The 18,779-nt window shown below is 39.1% G+C and overlaps 1 protein-coding gene across 1 annotated transcript in view; it reads right to left on the minus strand.

The window, feature by feature from the left end:
• The window catches only part of LOC134812135 (cysteine-rich motor neuron 1 protein-like), a 28,264-nt gene extending 19,355 nt beyond the window's left edge, over window positions 1-8,909 (minus strand). The window contains exons 1-9 of the mRNA XM_063819352.1: window positions 8,786-8,909; window positions 8,503-8,560; window positions 7,978-8,346; window positions 2,303-2,533; window positions 1,619-2,134; window positions 1,320-1,493; window positions 598-768; window positions 381-470; window positions 142-240 (exon numbers count right to left, since the gene is read on the minus strand). Of these exons, the coding sequence (XP_063675422.1) occupies window positions 142-240; window positions 381-470; window positions 598-768; window positions 1,320-1,493; window positions 1,619-2,134; window positions 2,303-2,533; window positions 7,978-8,346; window positions 8,503-8,560; window positions 8,786-8,821 (1,744 nt within the window). The 5' untranslated portion in view covers window positions 8,822-8,909. The remainder of the gene's footprint in view (window positions 1-141; window positions 241-380; window positions 471-597; window positions 769-1,319; window positions 1,494-1,618; window positions 2,135-2,302; window positions 2,534-7,977; window positions 8,347-8,502; window positions 8,561-8,785) is intronic.
• Window positions 8,910-18,779: the final 9,870 nt, after the last annotated feature.

Consider the following 18,779-nt stretch of genomic DNA (forward strand, 5'->3'; position numbering starts at 1 on the left):
GAACGGTTAAACTTGATGAAAATTTGTGGTCACATGTTTAATAATCGGTGCGATTAGACGCCTTAGTCAATACTTAAATGTAGTCATATACAGGGATCAATGTATTATTATTAAATCACTTTAGAAATCACAGGAACTCACATATAGGGCAACACTGGTCCTTTGGATAGATGACCTCTGTTTCACAGATCGGGAATGCGCATTTAACAGAGGCACACATTTCAATCTTCTCGCCTGTTTCTGAAGATTTAATTAAACTTGTTGTTATTGCCTTTAATCTCAGAGTGAAAAATAAATAGCAATAATTTGTTTTGAAACTGGTCAAATCTTTGGTGAAAATATCAGATAGAAATTAATTCCTAACAGTGAACGTCCATTACCTTCATTCTGCATACAAGAGCAAAAAGTACATGGGTCTGTATTCCACTCATCTCCCACATCATACACGTTTCCATCGTGTTCACATTGACCTATAATTGACTTTTACAGTGAAATGAAGCCTATTGTTCACACAAAACAGTTTCCCTAAAAATGATGAAGTTCAGGGTGATTGCCTCATCTTTTTCAATTAAACTGTGAAAAGAAGTGTTTCCAAACCTTTAGCAGGGCACCGGTCCTTAGGTATACACTGTCCCTCGTGCAGGAAGGGACTGGACCGAGGACATTGACACTTCTCCACACATTCCTTGGTGCACATTGGTCGGGGGTCGTCACATGTGATAGTACAGCTCATACCGCACGTGTTCCACACTGTCCCTCCTTCGCATTCTGAATATGAGGGTTTTGGTTCAATGTTTAGGTTCGTTGGAACAAGATGAGCCAGACACAATGTTGACGTGAGAGAAGTCATTAGTCAGGATATTTGACTCCTATTATCTTATTATCATTTCAACCCTGTGTTAATTCTGAAGACATTCCACCATGTCTGTGGTCACGTTTTGATACCGGATCTCAAACTTAACTATACTACATATTTAATCGGGAGCTGAGGTTCGTAATAAGTGAATCTTGACTGATGAATAAATTTACTTCAGATATTGGATCTCTGAACCCGACTTATGATTAGAAACCAAATACCTTTAAAAATTTAAAACTTAATAAATCGTCATATATTAAGTTTTCCACTATGATTTTAGGACCTGATTAGGCGCCATTCGAGTATCATATATTTCATTTAACTAGGAATCGAATAGGCTTCCAAGTTCTTATTCGTATCCGCTCACTCTTGAACACACGAGCAGAATATATAATACCATCCAAACTAAATTCTACAATCTTGGAGAAACCATCTTTTAAACTAAACCTCTAAAGTTATTTACCTGGCGTCTCAGGGCACTCGTTGGCTGGCATACACTCCCCATTGTGAAGAATAGGAGTATTTGGAGGACATGTACACTTAGCCACGCACTCGAACGTGCAGAATGGGTCGGGTTCAGCACATGTTGGGGTGCACTTGCTCGCACACTCCTCAAATACCATTCCTCCTTTGCACTCTGAAATAGGAAGGTTTTAATAGACTGACTATGATCATGATGTGGGATTCATCGACAAAATGAAGAACAATAACATTTCTAAGGATGAGTTTAGCTGATTAAAACGTGTAGAAAAATTAACGAACCAGGTTCAGGTATCTCCGGGCACTTCTCCTCCATAGTACAAACACGTTGATGGAATATAGGTAGTTCCTTGGGGCACTCACACCTCGGTACACACTGCTCTGTACACATTGGATTGGGATCCCTACAAGATGGAGTACAAGCACTTCCACACTCGTTGAACACCAGGTTGCTCTTACACTGACTTGAGTCACATTGGCTCACTGCCACGCACTCTCCCTCCTTCCAGATAGGTTTGTCAGCAGGACACTGACACCTGGGCACACAGTTCTTGGTGCAGACCGGATCAGGGTCGTTGCAAGTCTTCAGACAAGCCAGCCCACATTCGCTCCATTCCTGGCCACCACTACAAGTTTCTTTACTTGCGCTGCACTCTTCGACGACTTCCTCGCCGTCGAAGAAGTTAGCGAAACAGCCTCCACAGTAGTAGGGCTTACAGGTTGCGTCCGAGTTTGAGGAGCATTCGTGTTGTTCACAGGGGTTGACGGGACACTTAGGTATCCAATCCTTGCACTCCTCTGGCGAAGAGAGGTGTAAAACATGATACATTTAATTTTAAAACATTTTTGATCTGGTTATTAATCTAGAGTTATTTCAACGATTTTTATTAAATTTCATGTATGGAAAATGGTTGTCGCATCAGGTTCAATATCATTCCATAAACCTGCTTAAAAAGATTGACTTACCAGGTTCCTCTGGACAAGAAGATTCAGGAATGCAAACACGGTTATGAAGGACAGGAGCATCTTTAGGACACTCACATCTTCCTACACAGACAGCAGGACAGTCGAGATTATTCTCCTTTTTCCCACTCTCAGCTATAGAGAACGCTTCAGTGTCTTCCTTATGACTACAAGTGCGCCAAGGTCGGACACATGCACTGCCACAATCATTGTATTCAAGGTTACTCTTGCACTCTGGTAGAATTTTGATATTAATGTTGGAGCGGAACATCTTCCGAAATGTCCAAGAACAGCCCTTGGGACATTTGAACTTATGACAATATGGCCAGTTAAAAGGATTAAACGGGTTAAACGATTCAAAAATCAAATTACAATTGAAATGTCTAACCCAATTAAAAAAATAAATTTACCCAAAGTCAAAAAGTATATATCTATATTATAATTTAAACTTGACGAAATTTCCCCGGCAACGGGGACATAGAAGAAAAAACACCGAAAATCGACCTCAAAATGACCCTCTGGTGAAATCAAACCCAGCTCGCAAATGGAGTTGAAACCTCGCCATTTTTAGCAGGGTTGTAGAAAAAGGATAGGAATAGGCTATAGCATTCTTAGAATTTTGATTTAGGCTTTAGATTTTTTATAATTAACGTCGGAAGTGAGGTTAAATAATCGTTAGAATAATGGCGTTATTTTAGCAAAGGTTTACTGCGCTGTTGCGTAGAAACGTTAAAGTAGGAGGTGCACGATAAAAATAAACTTGCTCGGATTTTAAAAATTTTTGTACCAGTGTTTTCTAGAGACTGTGAGAATTTTCACAATACCAAATTTGTCATACCTTTTTGGAAAGATCAGTGCCATATTTGATGGTGCGCGGCTTTTGGAGCAAAAGTAGCTGTAAAAGTCGCGTAATTTGACCAAATTCGTCCAAATTTGACCATTTTTGTCGTATTATTCGGATTTATCTTCAGTTCCTTAAATGAGATCATTCTGAAAATTGGCGACGACCTTCCAATAGGGCTTTTACAACTGTCCGAAAAATTTGGTGGATATCGGAGTTGATATAGTGATCAAAATGGGGCAAAATACGCTGCTTTTAGCTGTAACATAGTTTCTGTTAATTGGATATGCTTTAAATTTTTGGGACACTTTCCTTGTAAGTTTATGAGTAAGCTTACCAATTTTTGTTGCAATTGGAGGTCGGGAAGGATACTCAATATTTATTTGTTTGAAGAAAATTGTGCTGGCCGAAATTAGCGCTAAAAAACCATCCTACAGTCGGCACGCGCGGCTCACTGTCGATGGCGCACTACCTAGTTAAAGTGCACGTGCGCGAGCAAGAACATCTTAACTACGCGCGTTGTTATGCTGTATGCTACGTCATAATTTCAAAACTAGCTCGAGCGTGCTAAATCACTCTACAGTCGATCTTCGAGATTGTTCTAAAAGGGCCCCCGACGGTTGTAACCAACTTCGATCGATGTATTTTCGGACGCTGATTCCGAATCACCCCCCATGACATAGGGTTAAAATGCTCCCCTGACGAGATATTGGCGAAAAACTGTCTCGATCACGTGATATGACCGTATAAGGAAGTTAGTCTAATTTCGCGTTAGGGTTAGGGTTTCAGCATATGTTTTTGTTAAGGATTGGGTTAGGGTTAGGGTTGGGATCAGATTAGAGGGTTAGGGTTTCGAAAAGTCGTTCAGAACCAGCTAGAGAAAGGGTTGAAAAAGTCACGTGACAGTCGAGTGTAGAGTGATTAATCATCATCCAAACTAGCTCACATTTACGCTCACGCTATGACTTATATTCATAACTTTGGTTGTGATTGGTATTTTTTGATGCGGTAAAAAGCATCGTTTTGGGAATCCGAATACTAACAACGCTGTCGCCATTGTTAGATAAATTCCATTATGTCTACAGTATAACAGAGCTATATGATGAAGAGAAATTAAAACATAACTGATTTTTAAAATTTCCTCGAACAAAGCTTTCTACTAGCGGGTTTCTAGTACATTATACAAAAGAGTTAGTTTAACTTTACAATAATATTAATAATTTTGGCCCAGTAATCGGTGGGGGGGGGGGGGGGGGGGGGACAATGGATGTTTTTTTGTGAAACTTGATTTCGAGATAGCAATTGACCAACAAACTAGGACCAGTGACCGAACTTTTGAGGGGGTCCCGGACCCCAACCGCCAAACGGTGCCCGCGGGGCAGCCACGCCCATATTTGTTCCAAATTAGGCCCAATTTAGCCAAATACCCTGAACATGCCCAAAACCCAGATTTTAGGTGCTCTACTTGTAGCTAGTGGTCTCTTGAACTCGTATATGAAATTTCATCAAGATTGGAGAAAAAATGACTGAGTTATGGGCCAAAAACCATATGCCCATATTTGGGCATACGCACCAAATTTGGTAGATTTCGTCCCATAAATTGGGCAAATATCAATATTTTTGAATGAAACTTACTTTATAAGAAAGGTAAGCCTAAACTATACATATTCTCTGTAAGTTATAGCTTTATATCTGTTTAAATGTGGATACTAAGGCGAAAAAACCACAAAAAATAAACTAAATTGCCTGTATCTTGGTTCGCGATATTCGCGGAATTGATCTCATTAAAATTGTAATAACTCAATCAGTTTTCAAAATTTTTGCATGAAATTTTCGGAATCGACTCGAAATCGCATTTCCACCTTATTTTGAGAACAGATTTTTGATTTAGGCCTCCAAAAACAATTGGCGGCCAAATTCCAATATTTTCCCGGACAAATTCAGAATTTGGCCGCCAAATTTTTTTTGAGGTTTTTTCGCCTTAGTATCCACATTTAAACAGATATAAAGCTATAACTTACAGAGAATATGTAGTTTAGGCTTACCTTTCTTATAAAGTAAGTTTCATTCAAAAATATTGATATTTGCCCAATTTATGGGACGAAATCTACCAAATTTGGTGCGTATGCCCAAATATGGGCATATGGTTTTTGGCCCATAACTCAGTCATTTTTGTCCAATCTTGATGAAATTTCATATACGAGTTCAAGAGACCACTAGCTACAAGTAGAGCACCTAAAATCTGGGTTTTGGGTATGTTCAGGGTATTTGGCTTAATTGGGCCTAATTTGAGTCTAATGTTAATAACTCTGTTAATCCACGTATTAAACCATGTGCAAAGTGTGTCCGCTCTAAATCGGTAGTTCATAATAAACTTGTTAGACCCTTATGTTGTCAAAAACTAGGAGCTGAATTCTATTCCAAGGAATCAACCAAACCATTATTTAACAGTCATAAACTCCTTACTGTTCACAATCTTTACAAACTTCGTACTATAACTGAACTTTTTAAAATAGTGAAATATAGGGTACCCATTAGTAGAGGCTCTTACGGGCATTGTCTGCTCGATACGTTAGGGACCCCAGATACACCTTACTAGACGTATTTTTGACCGTAGAATCGATTGAAAGTGGTTTCAAGATGATTGGACTGATTGTTCTGGGGTAAAATCGCAAAAAAACCGATTTTTGGGCCAAAAATAGGCCAAAAAACCATGTTTTTTGATATTTTGAGCAAGTTAATTTTGTTGGCATGTCGGCAAAACTTGCATAAAGATAGCTAAAAGACAGCCGCACAAGATTGTATAAAAATAAAACAAATCCCTCTATTTGTTCTGAGGTAAAAATCCAAAAAAGTGGTAAAAATTTTGACTTTTTTGCTTTAAGTTTGAATAATTTTTTGCAGTTGTATTAAATCAACCCAAAAATAGTCACATCGTGTTTGCCTAAATTTTTCCTTTCCGAGAAGTACCCACTTCATATACTTAATCGAAGTTTGAATATTGTCACTCCGCAAGCGTTTTTGCCAAATTTTCGACGCGCACTACGCGCAAAAGCATTTAGTTGTTATCAATTGGCACCCGCGCGTTCATCATAAATTTCAAACAGCTATAACTCAGCGAGATTATGTCCGTTCTAGCTCATATTTTCACACTAAATAGAAAATAATGTGATCTTATTGCTGACAAAATATGGATATAATTACTTTATTTGCCTTAGAGTAATAGACTGTCAAAGTTTAAAACGCGCATTGGTATAGCACGTGACTAATAAGGCCAAATTTATACTTCTTAACATATTATCGATCCTTAGACATCATACTATTGTGTCCAATTAGCGGTTAGGTCTCTAAACTCGTAGCAGAAAACACGTCTTTTTGCCCGTAAGAGCCTCTACTACATATCTCTCTACTCTTTACTTAACATGTCTGAACTGAGGGATGACCGTCTAATACCACCAAAGCCAAGCCATAACTTTATTTATAAATCTTCTTGGCTTTGGAATCAATTCAAGGACTCCAATCCACAGAATAAACCTGACTTTGTGAACACATCCTGTAACTCAATCAAATCAAGGCTAAACCGATCTCTTCTAGATGCCCAAAGCAGGTTCGATAATGAGTGGCATAATGACAACTTTAACAGTTTTGGACCATGCTAGATTATTGATAAAAACGTGGAATTTATGTAAACAAATACTTAAATACTTAAATATTGCCGTTTCCGTACGGCGCTATACGTAATATATGTTAAAAGCGCGCCGCAGCTACTCCCTACCTCAACATTTGCGCGGGTTTCTTAAGCGCGCACGTACGTTTATTCTTGACCGTTAATCAGACCCATGACATAACGCTATAGGTGGCAGTGACTGTAATTTTCTTCAACAATTACTGAATTATCCATCCATAAAGTGATTTACAAAATGACACCTAAACCTCGTGTTTCGGTGTTCACTTAAACGGTACTTGGCGGCTGAACTGTGGTGTCTGACGTTTGCAGCTAGATCGGACTCTGCATGATATTGTATTAGCAAATTTGTATAGTGTATAATTGTTTAGTGTTTATAATACTCTGCAACCTGGTAGCACGGCTGACACAAAAACAAAATGTTGGCCTGGCTTGTGCATAACCAAGTAAATAACACGCACTCCAATAAAAGCCGTCTGGAGAAACTCCGCAAAATGTTCATTGTAGTCAACGGGCACAAAGAAGCACTACTAGCAATTGTGTCCTTTACCCTCCTACATAATTTGAACATTTTTGTGGCTAACTCATTGAACAACATCTGAATTAAATGTGTCTAGTATTAATAGATTCAGTAAGTAATTTTTTCATGTACGCTGTACACTGTAGTTAGTAAATCAAATCAAACTTTTTCGATCAGCCGCGCGCTGAACCAGTGTTGCACTAGGAAAAAATTGTGTATATTTTGTTCATTTTTGAGTGTAAATTAATTTATTAATTTATCACAAATTATTTTATTATAATATAACCACTTATGTGAAATGGTTACTTTGACTTTAAATATTTGAACTAAATATGAATTGATTGTGGGTATAAAATAAAATTTGTTTTACTAAAAAAAAATTTGTTTTACTTTGGACCAAATATGGGCGTGGCTGCCCCGCAGGCACCGTTTGGCGGTTGGGGTCCGGGACCCCCTCAAAAGTTCGGTCACTGGTTTTAGTTTGTTGGTCAACTGCTATCTCGAAATCAAGTTTCACAAAAAAATATCCATTGTCCCCCCCCCCCCCCCCCCCCCTTAAAATTAAGCTTCACTAACTATTAAATAAAGCTTAAAATTAGATAAGACAGTAAAAAGGATTGGGCTTCAAATACCTTTTGCAGGAGGAGGAGGAGGTTCCAGGCACATTTCCTCAGTAATACATTTTCCATCTCTCCAAATAGGTTTGGTTGGGGGACACTCGCACTTAGCCTCGCAAACCTCCGTGCAAAGAGGATTAGGAGCATCACAGGACTTGGTACAAGGACTACCACACTTATTCCACTTCTGTCCTCCTTCACATCGTTGGTTAGGCTGGTGGGAGCACTCTTCAATAACATTGCCACTGGAGTCCACAAAACGAGTGTAACATCCCCCGCAGTAGCTGGCTACACATTTCGCGTCGGGATATCCGGGACACTCGGCGCTTACTTGGCATGGGTCAACGATACAGTTCACTATGTTCGAGCATTCTTGTGAATTTTCTTGTCGGTAGAAGAAGTTGTTTATTAGAAAGTAATATAGTAATATTGATACCTGAACTCAATTTAAAACATTGGAAGTATGAAAGGGTTCAAAATCAAACAAGGAAACTAAAGAACTGGGTAATCACTGACAGAAATAGTTTATTGTTTCCTCACCTATTATAGGTTTGGGCCTAGCGGCATCTTCACTCTGACAGAGCCCCAGCAATAGGACCTGAGATAAAATAATTGTAGACAGAATTCAAATCTGTGGCATAATTTTTAGAACTTGCACCTCTGTTTGATTTTCACAATTTGCTTTGAAGCTAAACTTGGCTAGTTGGCTGAACAATATGTTACTGCTTGCCACAAAATCAGGGCTGGCAAAATTAAATTCTATACAGCTATCAGCAGTTTACAGGAAATTATACGAATATTGAATCTGAAGAAAGGAACTTACCCCGAGAATCAAACCACTCACTCTGCCTAACGTCATAAGATCAACACTTGTTCAACAGAAACTGTGATAAAACACCAATCAGAAATAATATCGAGTACAAATCTACGACACGTAATATGTTATAAGTATATATTTATAATATTAATATTATTATCACCATAAAATATAATATGCATGCTTAAATGTTCCCGCCCTAATTTCCTTCATCACTGTCGACGGAAAGCCGGGAACATTTTATTTTTTGTGCCCTGGATCAATTTCGAATTCAGGGCACAGAAACCAACATTTTCCCGCCATTTCCTTCAAAGTTCCGCTTTAGGAAAAGAAATATACTTTAATTCATAACGTCATGTTTCAAGTCACGTACAGACAAATTATTGGGCAACTGTAGAGCGCACTTGAGCCCTCGAAAACGAAACATTTGAAAGTTAATCAAGCTTTGGATAAAAAGATACTAACATATGAGTGCAAAATAGTTTATATCTGCCTAATTAACTGAAAAGCAAAAGTGACGATGCGATCGCGAAAAGGCAAAAGAAAAGTAACGTTTATGGACGTTCTCACTTTAAGCAAGCACGAGTTTGTAATTGTATGTGATCGGCTGTGAGTGTGATACGTTTCATAAAACATTGCACGTCTGCAATCGTGACACGATGCTTGATTTTTCTGATCTGTTATAAAAACTAGTTTAGGAGTTGTCATTGTGAGATGAATTTGGAAAGCCGTGTTTTCATACTAATCGATCAATCTGAACAGAGTGGTATTAGTTTATCAATGTATTTGAATTAGCAACTAATTAATTGTTGGATGTCAGAAAGTTGTTCTTCGTTGATATGATACCTAATCAAGAATAACGATTATCGATGAATGATCTCATAGTCGTCTGAACGGTCGTGTTGTGGGTCAAAACAAAATATGTACATGTAACAAAATAGCGTCTTTTAAATAGCGAAAATAAAAACACGGACTACTAAAGGACGGCATGAGCGTTAAACCAGCTAAAAGAATTAAACAACTGTCCTGTAAAATCAGGTCCTAGTTACAGTAGGGACCTTACAGTCTGACGGAGATTGAGTTATCACAACATCAGGATTCAGGCATTAGCCATATAGGAATCCTAAGTCCTTGGAAATTTATACGGCAGAGTATTTGTACGATATCTTAATCGTATGATGTGTGACGTACAACTAACAGGTACCAGGTAGCTCAGTGTTATGTACACAATGATCTACTCAATTTGTCGAACGTTGGGCCTGTTATATATCTACAAATTTCTTCAATAGAATCGGATATCGCAACAAAGGAAATGCAATAATGTAGATCTAGAGTTTGGAATGCTTGAATAAAAAGGAAGTTAAATTCATTAAAAATTAAAAATTTTCGATGACATCAGTCGAACAGCAACCAAGAAAATGTTTGCTCTGGTATGTCAAATGTTGTCAAAGCAACGGTCTCTATCCACAAAATTTAAAATATAACACTGTTGTCAAAGGCGGAACTTAAACTGATTTAAGTAATGAAATATAATAAATTGGATCATTCTTAAACTCAGTTATAAAGCTTTAACATCATTATCATATTGCTAGCCTATCATGTAAACAGGTCCCCATATGCTGTATAAAAAATATACAGTACGTGATGACTTATTTAATCAGTTGCGTGATCGAATCTTTGCTCTCGACACTACTTTTGAGCCCGTGATGCTATCTCTTCATTCAGTTTATCCAGCATTACCATAACAACATATCTCATCGTTCATCTTTAATACTTTAATATAATTAGAAAGTAGGCAAATTCAAAGATCAGTAAATACCGCAATTCTGCGGGCCAGGAAACGAGCGTGTGTCTCTGTCAGACAGAGTTAACTGAGCTCAGAAGCCAGATGGACACTCTGCTGCAAACTATAGAAGTCAAACAAGGAACTCTACTGCAGCTGACTGAGATGAAAGATGAAATAAATTTAATGAAAGTGCGAATTGCTGAAATCCCAGAACTTGTGCAAGCTGCTCTTAGGGCCAAAAGGGTCCAGAGAACCATTATTGACAATAAACACACCTATGGTAAAAGAGCCCACCACGGGACCGCGAAAATTCAGTAGTGGAAATGGCCTTTGGGTTGTAATAAACTCAGATAAAATTGACGTATCAGATCACGTCGAGGTTGTAACAGACCAAGAGTTCATCCTCAGATCTCCACCTAAACCTATCACAGGAGGAGCTAAGTGCAAAGAAACTGTCACTAACTGCTACAAACTGCCACTAACTGCCACAAACTGCCACTAACTGCCACAAACTGCCACTAACTGCCACAAACTGCCACTAACTGCTACAAACTGCCACTAACTGCCACTAACTGCCACTAACTGCTACAATCGCGCCCACGCATTTGCGCGCGACAGTAGCAGTTAGTGGCAGTTAGTGGCAGTTAGTGGCAGTTAGTAGCAGTTAGTGGCAGTTTTTATGCGCGTCGGGATTTCAAATCGAGCGCTCATCAATTTTTATAATAGCAAGTCCGCAGCGTTTAGAGCTGCATTGTTGATTATTGGGCAGCGCTCAGCCTGTCATTCCGCCGAATCTCTATTCATTAATGAACATGATAGCCTGAGGTTCCCAGGTAACATTGTTGACTAAACCAGACTGTGCACGTTGTGCTAGATGTCAAATGTTGCAGATAGCGTATACGTTTTTTAAAACTATGTTTTGATTTGATTTGACTTGACTTAACTTGTAGTAAACGGTCGGCCGTTTTACAACACGGCAATATGACTGCTTGTGTTAGTTTCGACACTAAATATTTTGTTCTCGCTGCATGAGTATATAAATGTTTGATATGAATTATGAAATGAGAAGTCGTGTATTATGTAATATAATAGATTCAGAAGACTCGTAAATGTGCAAGTATATGAATATTTATATTATATCATATCCATTGAATTATATTCATGGGACCAGCAAAAGCTCACAGCTAACAGCATTTATTTTTATTTATGATAAGATGATAAGTTCATTATGAGCAATTTTTAATTTAGTTCGTATCAGGCTAGGAGTCTAGTAATCGAGTTTTATTTGTTAATAAAAAAAACTTCTCTACGGTATTAGGAAAACTGCTGTGATAGACCGGAGCGCAGCAAAAAATTTAATAGCTTGTCCTGGACCGAATTCTACCAAATATTTACTACAAGTATGACACTTTTCGGATTTAGAAGGGTGCTGTCCAGACTATGAGTATGTTAACGGTGCGCGGTGATATCATTGAAGCTAAAGCATAAAGTCGGCACTAAAAATTAAAGTAAATATACCTCACGCCACACACTAATTGCATACGTTTGTAATTTTATTGTCTCTTATCAGCTTGCTTATTTCTCCTACCCGAACGCCTAACGGAGAGATTACTTTGTTATTTTACGTATCTGACAGGTAAAAATTAATGACAATAAATTTCACCTACTGAACGTATTCATAATAGAAAAGTTGCTAGTTTGGTTCTCCACCGTGCAATAGGATCTGTTTCACGTTCCGGTTCACTCTTTAAGATAAAAGCCTCTAATCGATGATTTTGCCCTTATAAGCTTATAGCTTAGTTGTACTTGTAGTGAATTCGTACGGAACGTTCACTAAAAATAGTTTGTGAACGCGTTCGCTAAAAGATTTTAACGTTTGGAACATAAGGAACGTTAAAACAGGGCCTCCCACGGATTAAACAGTTTTGTGCGGAGAAAGAAGTGAAGAGAGAACGAAGCCAAAGAGTTCTCCGACAATTGTTCCAGCCAGCCTCACCGCAGCAACGCCAACAGCAAGCAGGAACTTATCCTAATCCATGCAACCTATACAACGCTGACCAAGAATGGACACAGGACATGCCACGGTACCACTATAATATTTGCTTTGATTCTCCTTGATAGCACTAGCAGTAGCAGAATTTGCTGCTTATAATTCCTGGGCGTTGCTAAACCTGTCATTCCGCCCTATCTGCTATAGACATATTTTTAATCGCCATAATATGTTCAATGTTAAATCAATGTGTTTAACTTAATAAATGCAAAAGCCTGAGCGAGGTTATACCGTACCCAGGTAAATTGATCTTTGCAAGTTGAATTTGCGTTTCTGAAACCACTCTCTGCACTGGTAATTGTATTTAAAAGGGAACACAAAATGATGAACGTGACCAAAATTATTCCCCGCGCGACGCGATAGCCGATAACTGATAAGATTCTCTTTCAGCATTCAGTTTCAGTTAATTCTGGGTAATTCGCGCGTAAAATCATATTGGCACGTGTGCGTTCCATGTTCTCAGAATTAGGCAACGGTAAGTTTATAATCTTTAACATTAACTGTTTGGAAACAGTTACCTGAGGACCCCAGGCTATTATGTTCATTAACATATATAGATTTGGCGGAATGACAGGCTGAGCGCGGCCCAGTAAGGAAACAGGTGTTGTTATTTTATGCTGGGAATCCCAAAAAGTGCTTGATCGGCCAGTTCATCATTGTGTCTCGCTAAATACTTGGCTAGTTTCATTATGCTTCGACTAATCATCACTGTTGGCTTGGGGATGGTATTCAACTGTTGAGGGCCTACTGTAACAGCCATTAATACGCTTATAGTTTTCAGACAGCTACTAACCGATATCCAATGGGTCTCAGCCATAGAATAATACAGGCTCAATTCGGTGGCTCGGAAAAGTATAATCTATAATATTGAAAGGTTCATGCGCAAATTTACCTAGTTTAGCCGTCATTGATTAGGTACAGACCACTAAAAATAGTTTGTGAACGCGTTCGCTAAAAGATTTTAACGTTCGCAACATAATGGTAAAGGAACGTTAATCAGATTTAAAATATCAACACGTCGACACGCCATCGTTTCCCGCAATTTTACATGTTCTAGATGAGTTAGGAGAGTTTTAGCGCGCATGCATGCACGTTTCACTTTTCAGGCCCTAAAACTCCGCTATATAGTGTTTCTGGATAGAAGTCGACTATTTATGCTCAATTCTCGAGCCGATAATAGTCTTGCTTAGATTTTCAGACAATAGTCTTAAGATTCCAGTTGGTTTCATTGGTGTAATTTATTACAAATATTATCTGTTCGCCTTAAAGTTAGCAAATTTTGCTTTTCGCAATTGAAACTATAAAAGCGATATGATTAGTCTTGCCAACAAAAGGTGGCTCGAGCTCCATTCCCCCCTACATTCAGTAGGGTTTTGTGTTCACCCGGCTTATATATCAGGGATTTGATCAACACACGAATCAGGATGTCTGGAAGGGGTTTCGGCAGTATCGAGATAGCCCGACCACTGTCCGCGGACAACTGTCCACGAACACCTGTCTACCAGATCATTACTGCATAATGACAGTATCCCCTGAATCAAGCAGGGTTCACATCATCCCCTGAATCAAGCAGGGTTCACATCATCCCCTGAATCAAGCAGGGTTCACATCATCGCACGCGAATTTCAATCAGCGGTGGTGTCAAGGCTTATTAAACGATTAAGCAACCTTACGGGAGGCGGTGGGTCCATTAATTTCGTCCATTAGACAGAAGAGTACCATGTCAGGAATTGGAATAGCTGTTGTTGTTGTTGTTGATGATGGCAACTGATAATACTTCACCAAAAACGAACGACTTATATACCACATTTTAATCGTAATCATTTATTTCATTGAGCAATCAATATTATTCTACTACTTGGAAGGAGTTTCTAGATGTCATGGACACGTGGTGTGACGGCGCAACAAAGAAGAAGATACTTTAATTTCGCAGTACACGTTCTACCGAGAGAAAAGAGGCTTATTCTCTACTGACGCTGCCTCAAGTTTTAGCCAAGATTCTGACGGTCCAGTCTCTTGGTGGAGCAACTTCGGTTGAGAGGTACCCGAACTACAGAGTTTTCCAATGAAAGCGCTGTCGCAATCGACATCAGCCTCACCCTGTGAGACGAATTGGAGCTTGTACGACTGGGTGATAAACAAAAAAAGAAACCGCCTCACAGTTAACAAGCAGCGAGACCTTATTAATATTATTATTTATGTTATTATATTTATGTTATTATATTTATGTTAACACAAGTTTGCGTCTTATGAAAAATTCACGAATTAAGGAGCAATAATTTTATTATTATTTGCTTATTGCTATACTAGTGACTTATTTTTATTCATTATTGTTTATTTACTGTCTAATTCCGACAACATAGTTTTATCTCATTGTATCCATTTAAAGTTAAAAACGGACATTAAAATGAACGCTCGGAGCCCGGAGGCATTCAAACGTTTACGTACCTACGGGCGTTGACTTGAACGTAAATGGGCAGACTATTTAACTTTAAGGTTAAACGGATATTAATATATGTACGCTATGCCCTAGCTGGGGCCTCTTCTCAGACTCTCGAGCGTTCAATTTGAATTGGTGTCGATTCAAAATTAAAGTTAATTAAAGTTCAATAAGATAAACTTATCATTGCTGGTTTGATTTTGGAACCTTCTCTAGACCTAGTAATTTTGGATTCGTAAGTTATGTGCGAGAATAGCTTCCCAGTCCCACGTCAAAGTGATTTATAGATTATCCTTATTTTTAAGGGAATCGTTAGGTATTCGTATACTTATAGTATAGTTTTATTATTACACGTACGTGACCAATATTATTCCCCGCGCGATGTTATTACAAATTAGATTCTCTTTCACTTTGATCAGTTTCTTTCAAAAACAGATTCGCGCGTCAAATATATTTAGTTTGCGCGCTTTTGGTACTCCCAAAAGTACGTCAAAATGCAATTCTGTGAATTGCATTATTATAAATTTATAGTCATAGGTAATAGGCTCCATGTCATTGTCCACAGGACTGGTCACCGTTAACCTTGTTTAACTTAAACTGGTTGGAAAACGCGGATGTGTTATGAAAAATTATGTTTATCGCTTTGCCATTCGGCCGGTAGAATTAGATCAGAAAATCATGCGGATACCGATAAGACGATAAAACAGTTATCGAATTTTATACCTTTACCTAAGGCTAATGGTGATGCAACGCTAATGGAATACCTTGATCAGAAAGAAGTAAGAACTTTTGCTTTTGGCAAATCTAACAACCACGGAAATTTTCAGCGACATCAACGCTAAAATCGGAAACGATTTTCACTTCAAGATCTACTTAGAGAAAGTAATGACATGTCGGTGGGGATCGCGACGTGATACAAGTAGTATAGTATGGTATCTACCTTAAGTTATGGAACTGCTGAAGGTAATTCGTTAGAAGGCTTACATCTCGATCCCGGGGTGCGGATAGAAGAAAAACATTATTTATAGTCTTGGACACTTATAACTAGCTGATAGCACAGACTACGTTTTTGTTAGTATAGGAAGAATTAGGGTCCGCAAAAGATGACAGTCAGGATAAGTTCTATGTCTGTCATGTACAATATATTATTATAGGAGAAACACTATTGTATAGAGAATATGCTATAGAAAGATATCATGTACATAAAGGTAAGTATACTTATTGGTAGAATTGTGGAACACAACAAGAAAATTGAGAATAATCTTGTGCGAGGGTAGGGACCCAGATGGCGTTTCTAACCCAAATAAACTTTAAGGAGACTTCTCATCAGTAGCCGCACCTCCTTAATCGGTTTCTGAACTGGAATTATATGGGCTTCCAGACGGCCAGACCGAGTATTACCATCCCATCCTTCTAGAGTTCATCACAAGTAGCACCCACCTTGAAGATCTTTGACACCCAGACACACCCCATTGGCGAACAAACTTTGGATATAATCTTACATGCTCCCGAAGGAATCCCTGGTTTATGGTCTTTCTCCTCGTCACCAGCACTTTCGCTAGAGTCACCAGCCCTTTCACTGGAGTCATCAGCCCAATCATTGAAGTGTACAGAAGTACAGTTGTGTGTTAGATCAATTTCTTAGTCTAACATTTAATACTAATTCGTGCGTAAAATCAAATTCGCACGTGTGCACTCAATGCAGTTCTGGTCACGTACCGGTAACTTTAGTCTTTAACTTAAACTGTTTGGAAAACAGATGTGTACATGAAATATATTAATGTTTATCAGCCGGTAAAGTATTTGGAGGGAAAAAACTCACATACACCAGACGAAAAATTGGAATGATTGGAGTTACTTTTACTTATCATGTCTAAATATTAATAAAGGCCCCTTCCAGCCATTGCCACTGCGAATTTAACCTAAAACCTGCCCAGTTAATAGCGAAGACTGCGAAATTACCACTCCTGCCTAGTAATCTAATTTACCCTGTCCAGATCAGCAGTATATTACACTAAATCCGCAGGTTTTCTCTTAATTTTTTATGTCAAAACCTGCCTAATTAACTAGTGATCCTGCATCAACAGCGCAGGTATTTGTTATTTGGCAGGTTTTCTATTAACTTGGCAGGATTTGCTATAAAATTATCAATCCTTTCCGGATGGATTACGGCAGTGATAAAGTTAAATCGGCAGGTTTTCCATTAACTTGGCAGGATTTTTTATAAAATTATCAATCCTTGCCGGATAGATTACGGCAGTGATAAAGTTAAATCGGCAGGTTTTCCATTAACTTTGCAGGATTTGTTATAAAATTATCAATCCATGCCAAATAGATTATAATGCTATAATCTTATTATGGCAGCGTTAAATTTATAAATTGGCAGGTTTCTTTTATCTTTCTTTTAAGTTCTTAAGTTATTTGGAATTTTGCTTATTTGGCACCAAAACTAAAAGTCAATAAAACCGAGTTGATTAGCGCAGTCAAGAAATTGGCCGGAGTTGATAAAAAGCTGACAACCATGGCACTGAATCTCCAAATGAGAGGTATAGTACGCTATATACTTATATAGTACGGTACCGCAACAATTGACCCCCTCCCCCCCCCCCCCCCTCCGACAAATGACCCCCTGATGCAATCTACCCCGACAATTGACCCCCCATGTAATTACACTGGGGTCAATTCAGGGTTAGGGTAAGGGTTAGGGTCAGGGTTAGGGTTAGGGTTAGGGTTAGGGTTAGGGTTAGGGTCAGGGTCAGGGTTAGGGTCAGGGTTAGGGTCAGGGTTAGGGTCAGGGTCAGGGTCAGGGTCAGGGTTAGGGTTAGGGTTACTGGGTAACACGACTCCTGTCAGCGACATCTGTCCGACAGCGACATCTGTCCGACTCAGGGTACCAGAAAAAACGACATTTGTCAGAAATTGTGATCTGATTTCAATACAACACATTTCCAATTAGAGACGTGATCTGAACTGTTAATTTGAATACGTAACATTGCCAATTTGAGATATGATCTGAGCCATAGTGTACTACTAGTTTATTTTCGACCTAGGCAGGCAGGCATGAAGCAACTGCGTTGTGAATGGCGAGCTCGTAGTCCATGAGAATGTATTGTGGTTGGTAGCCCCAAGGCCTCAGAAGCCCAGGTGTCTATCTCCTCGAACATGTTGCGGTAGAGGGTCGTCGATTTTCCAGGAATGAGTCCTTAGAAGAGGAGGAGGTGCCAGCCGTCAGGGAAGAGTCCGTGGACTGTGAAGAGCTGATGGAAGAGATTAGGTGCGGATTTGAAGGTACCGTTGGGCGTTGACTACGCAATGCTCCGCGTCCACCATATGATCTGCGTTCTTAGGAGTCCCCCAAAGGAATGATCGACGAGTCTGTTCGTCCCATCCAGAGTCCCAGAGCATCATTGGACTGTTGTCGGTAGAGAGGATTTAGTTTGCAGGAATGGATAGCGTTTCCAGATCTCTCGGGTCTGTTTGCTGCAGATCTGGGTCTGTTTACTGAAGATTGGTTGCCATTGTGGATTGCGATAACTGATCTCCATACGGCTGCTATCCTATATGTACTCATGTAGGCTGTGTCCTGTGATGTGATCGACAGCTTGTTAGTGTACGGCTAGCACAATCCTGTCCTTAAATAGTCAATCACGTATCGATGGATCAGATCTCAATGGATCAAATCAGCATTCGAACAATGGGAGCAACGTCACGAAATTACCCGTGA

This window comes from Bolinopsis microptera, chromosome 3 (assembly GCF_026151205.1).
Source record: "Bolinopsis microptera isolate Bmic1 chromosome 3, MBARI_Bmic_1.0, whole genome shotgun sequence".
Taxonomy (NCBI): Eukaryota; Metazoa; Ctenophora; class Tentaculata; order Lobata; family Bolinopsidae; genus Bolinopsis; species Bolinopsis microptera.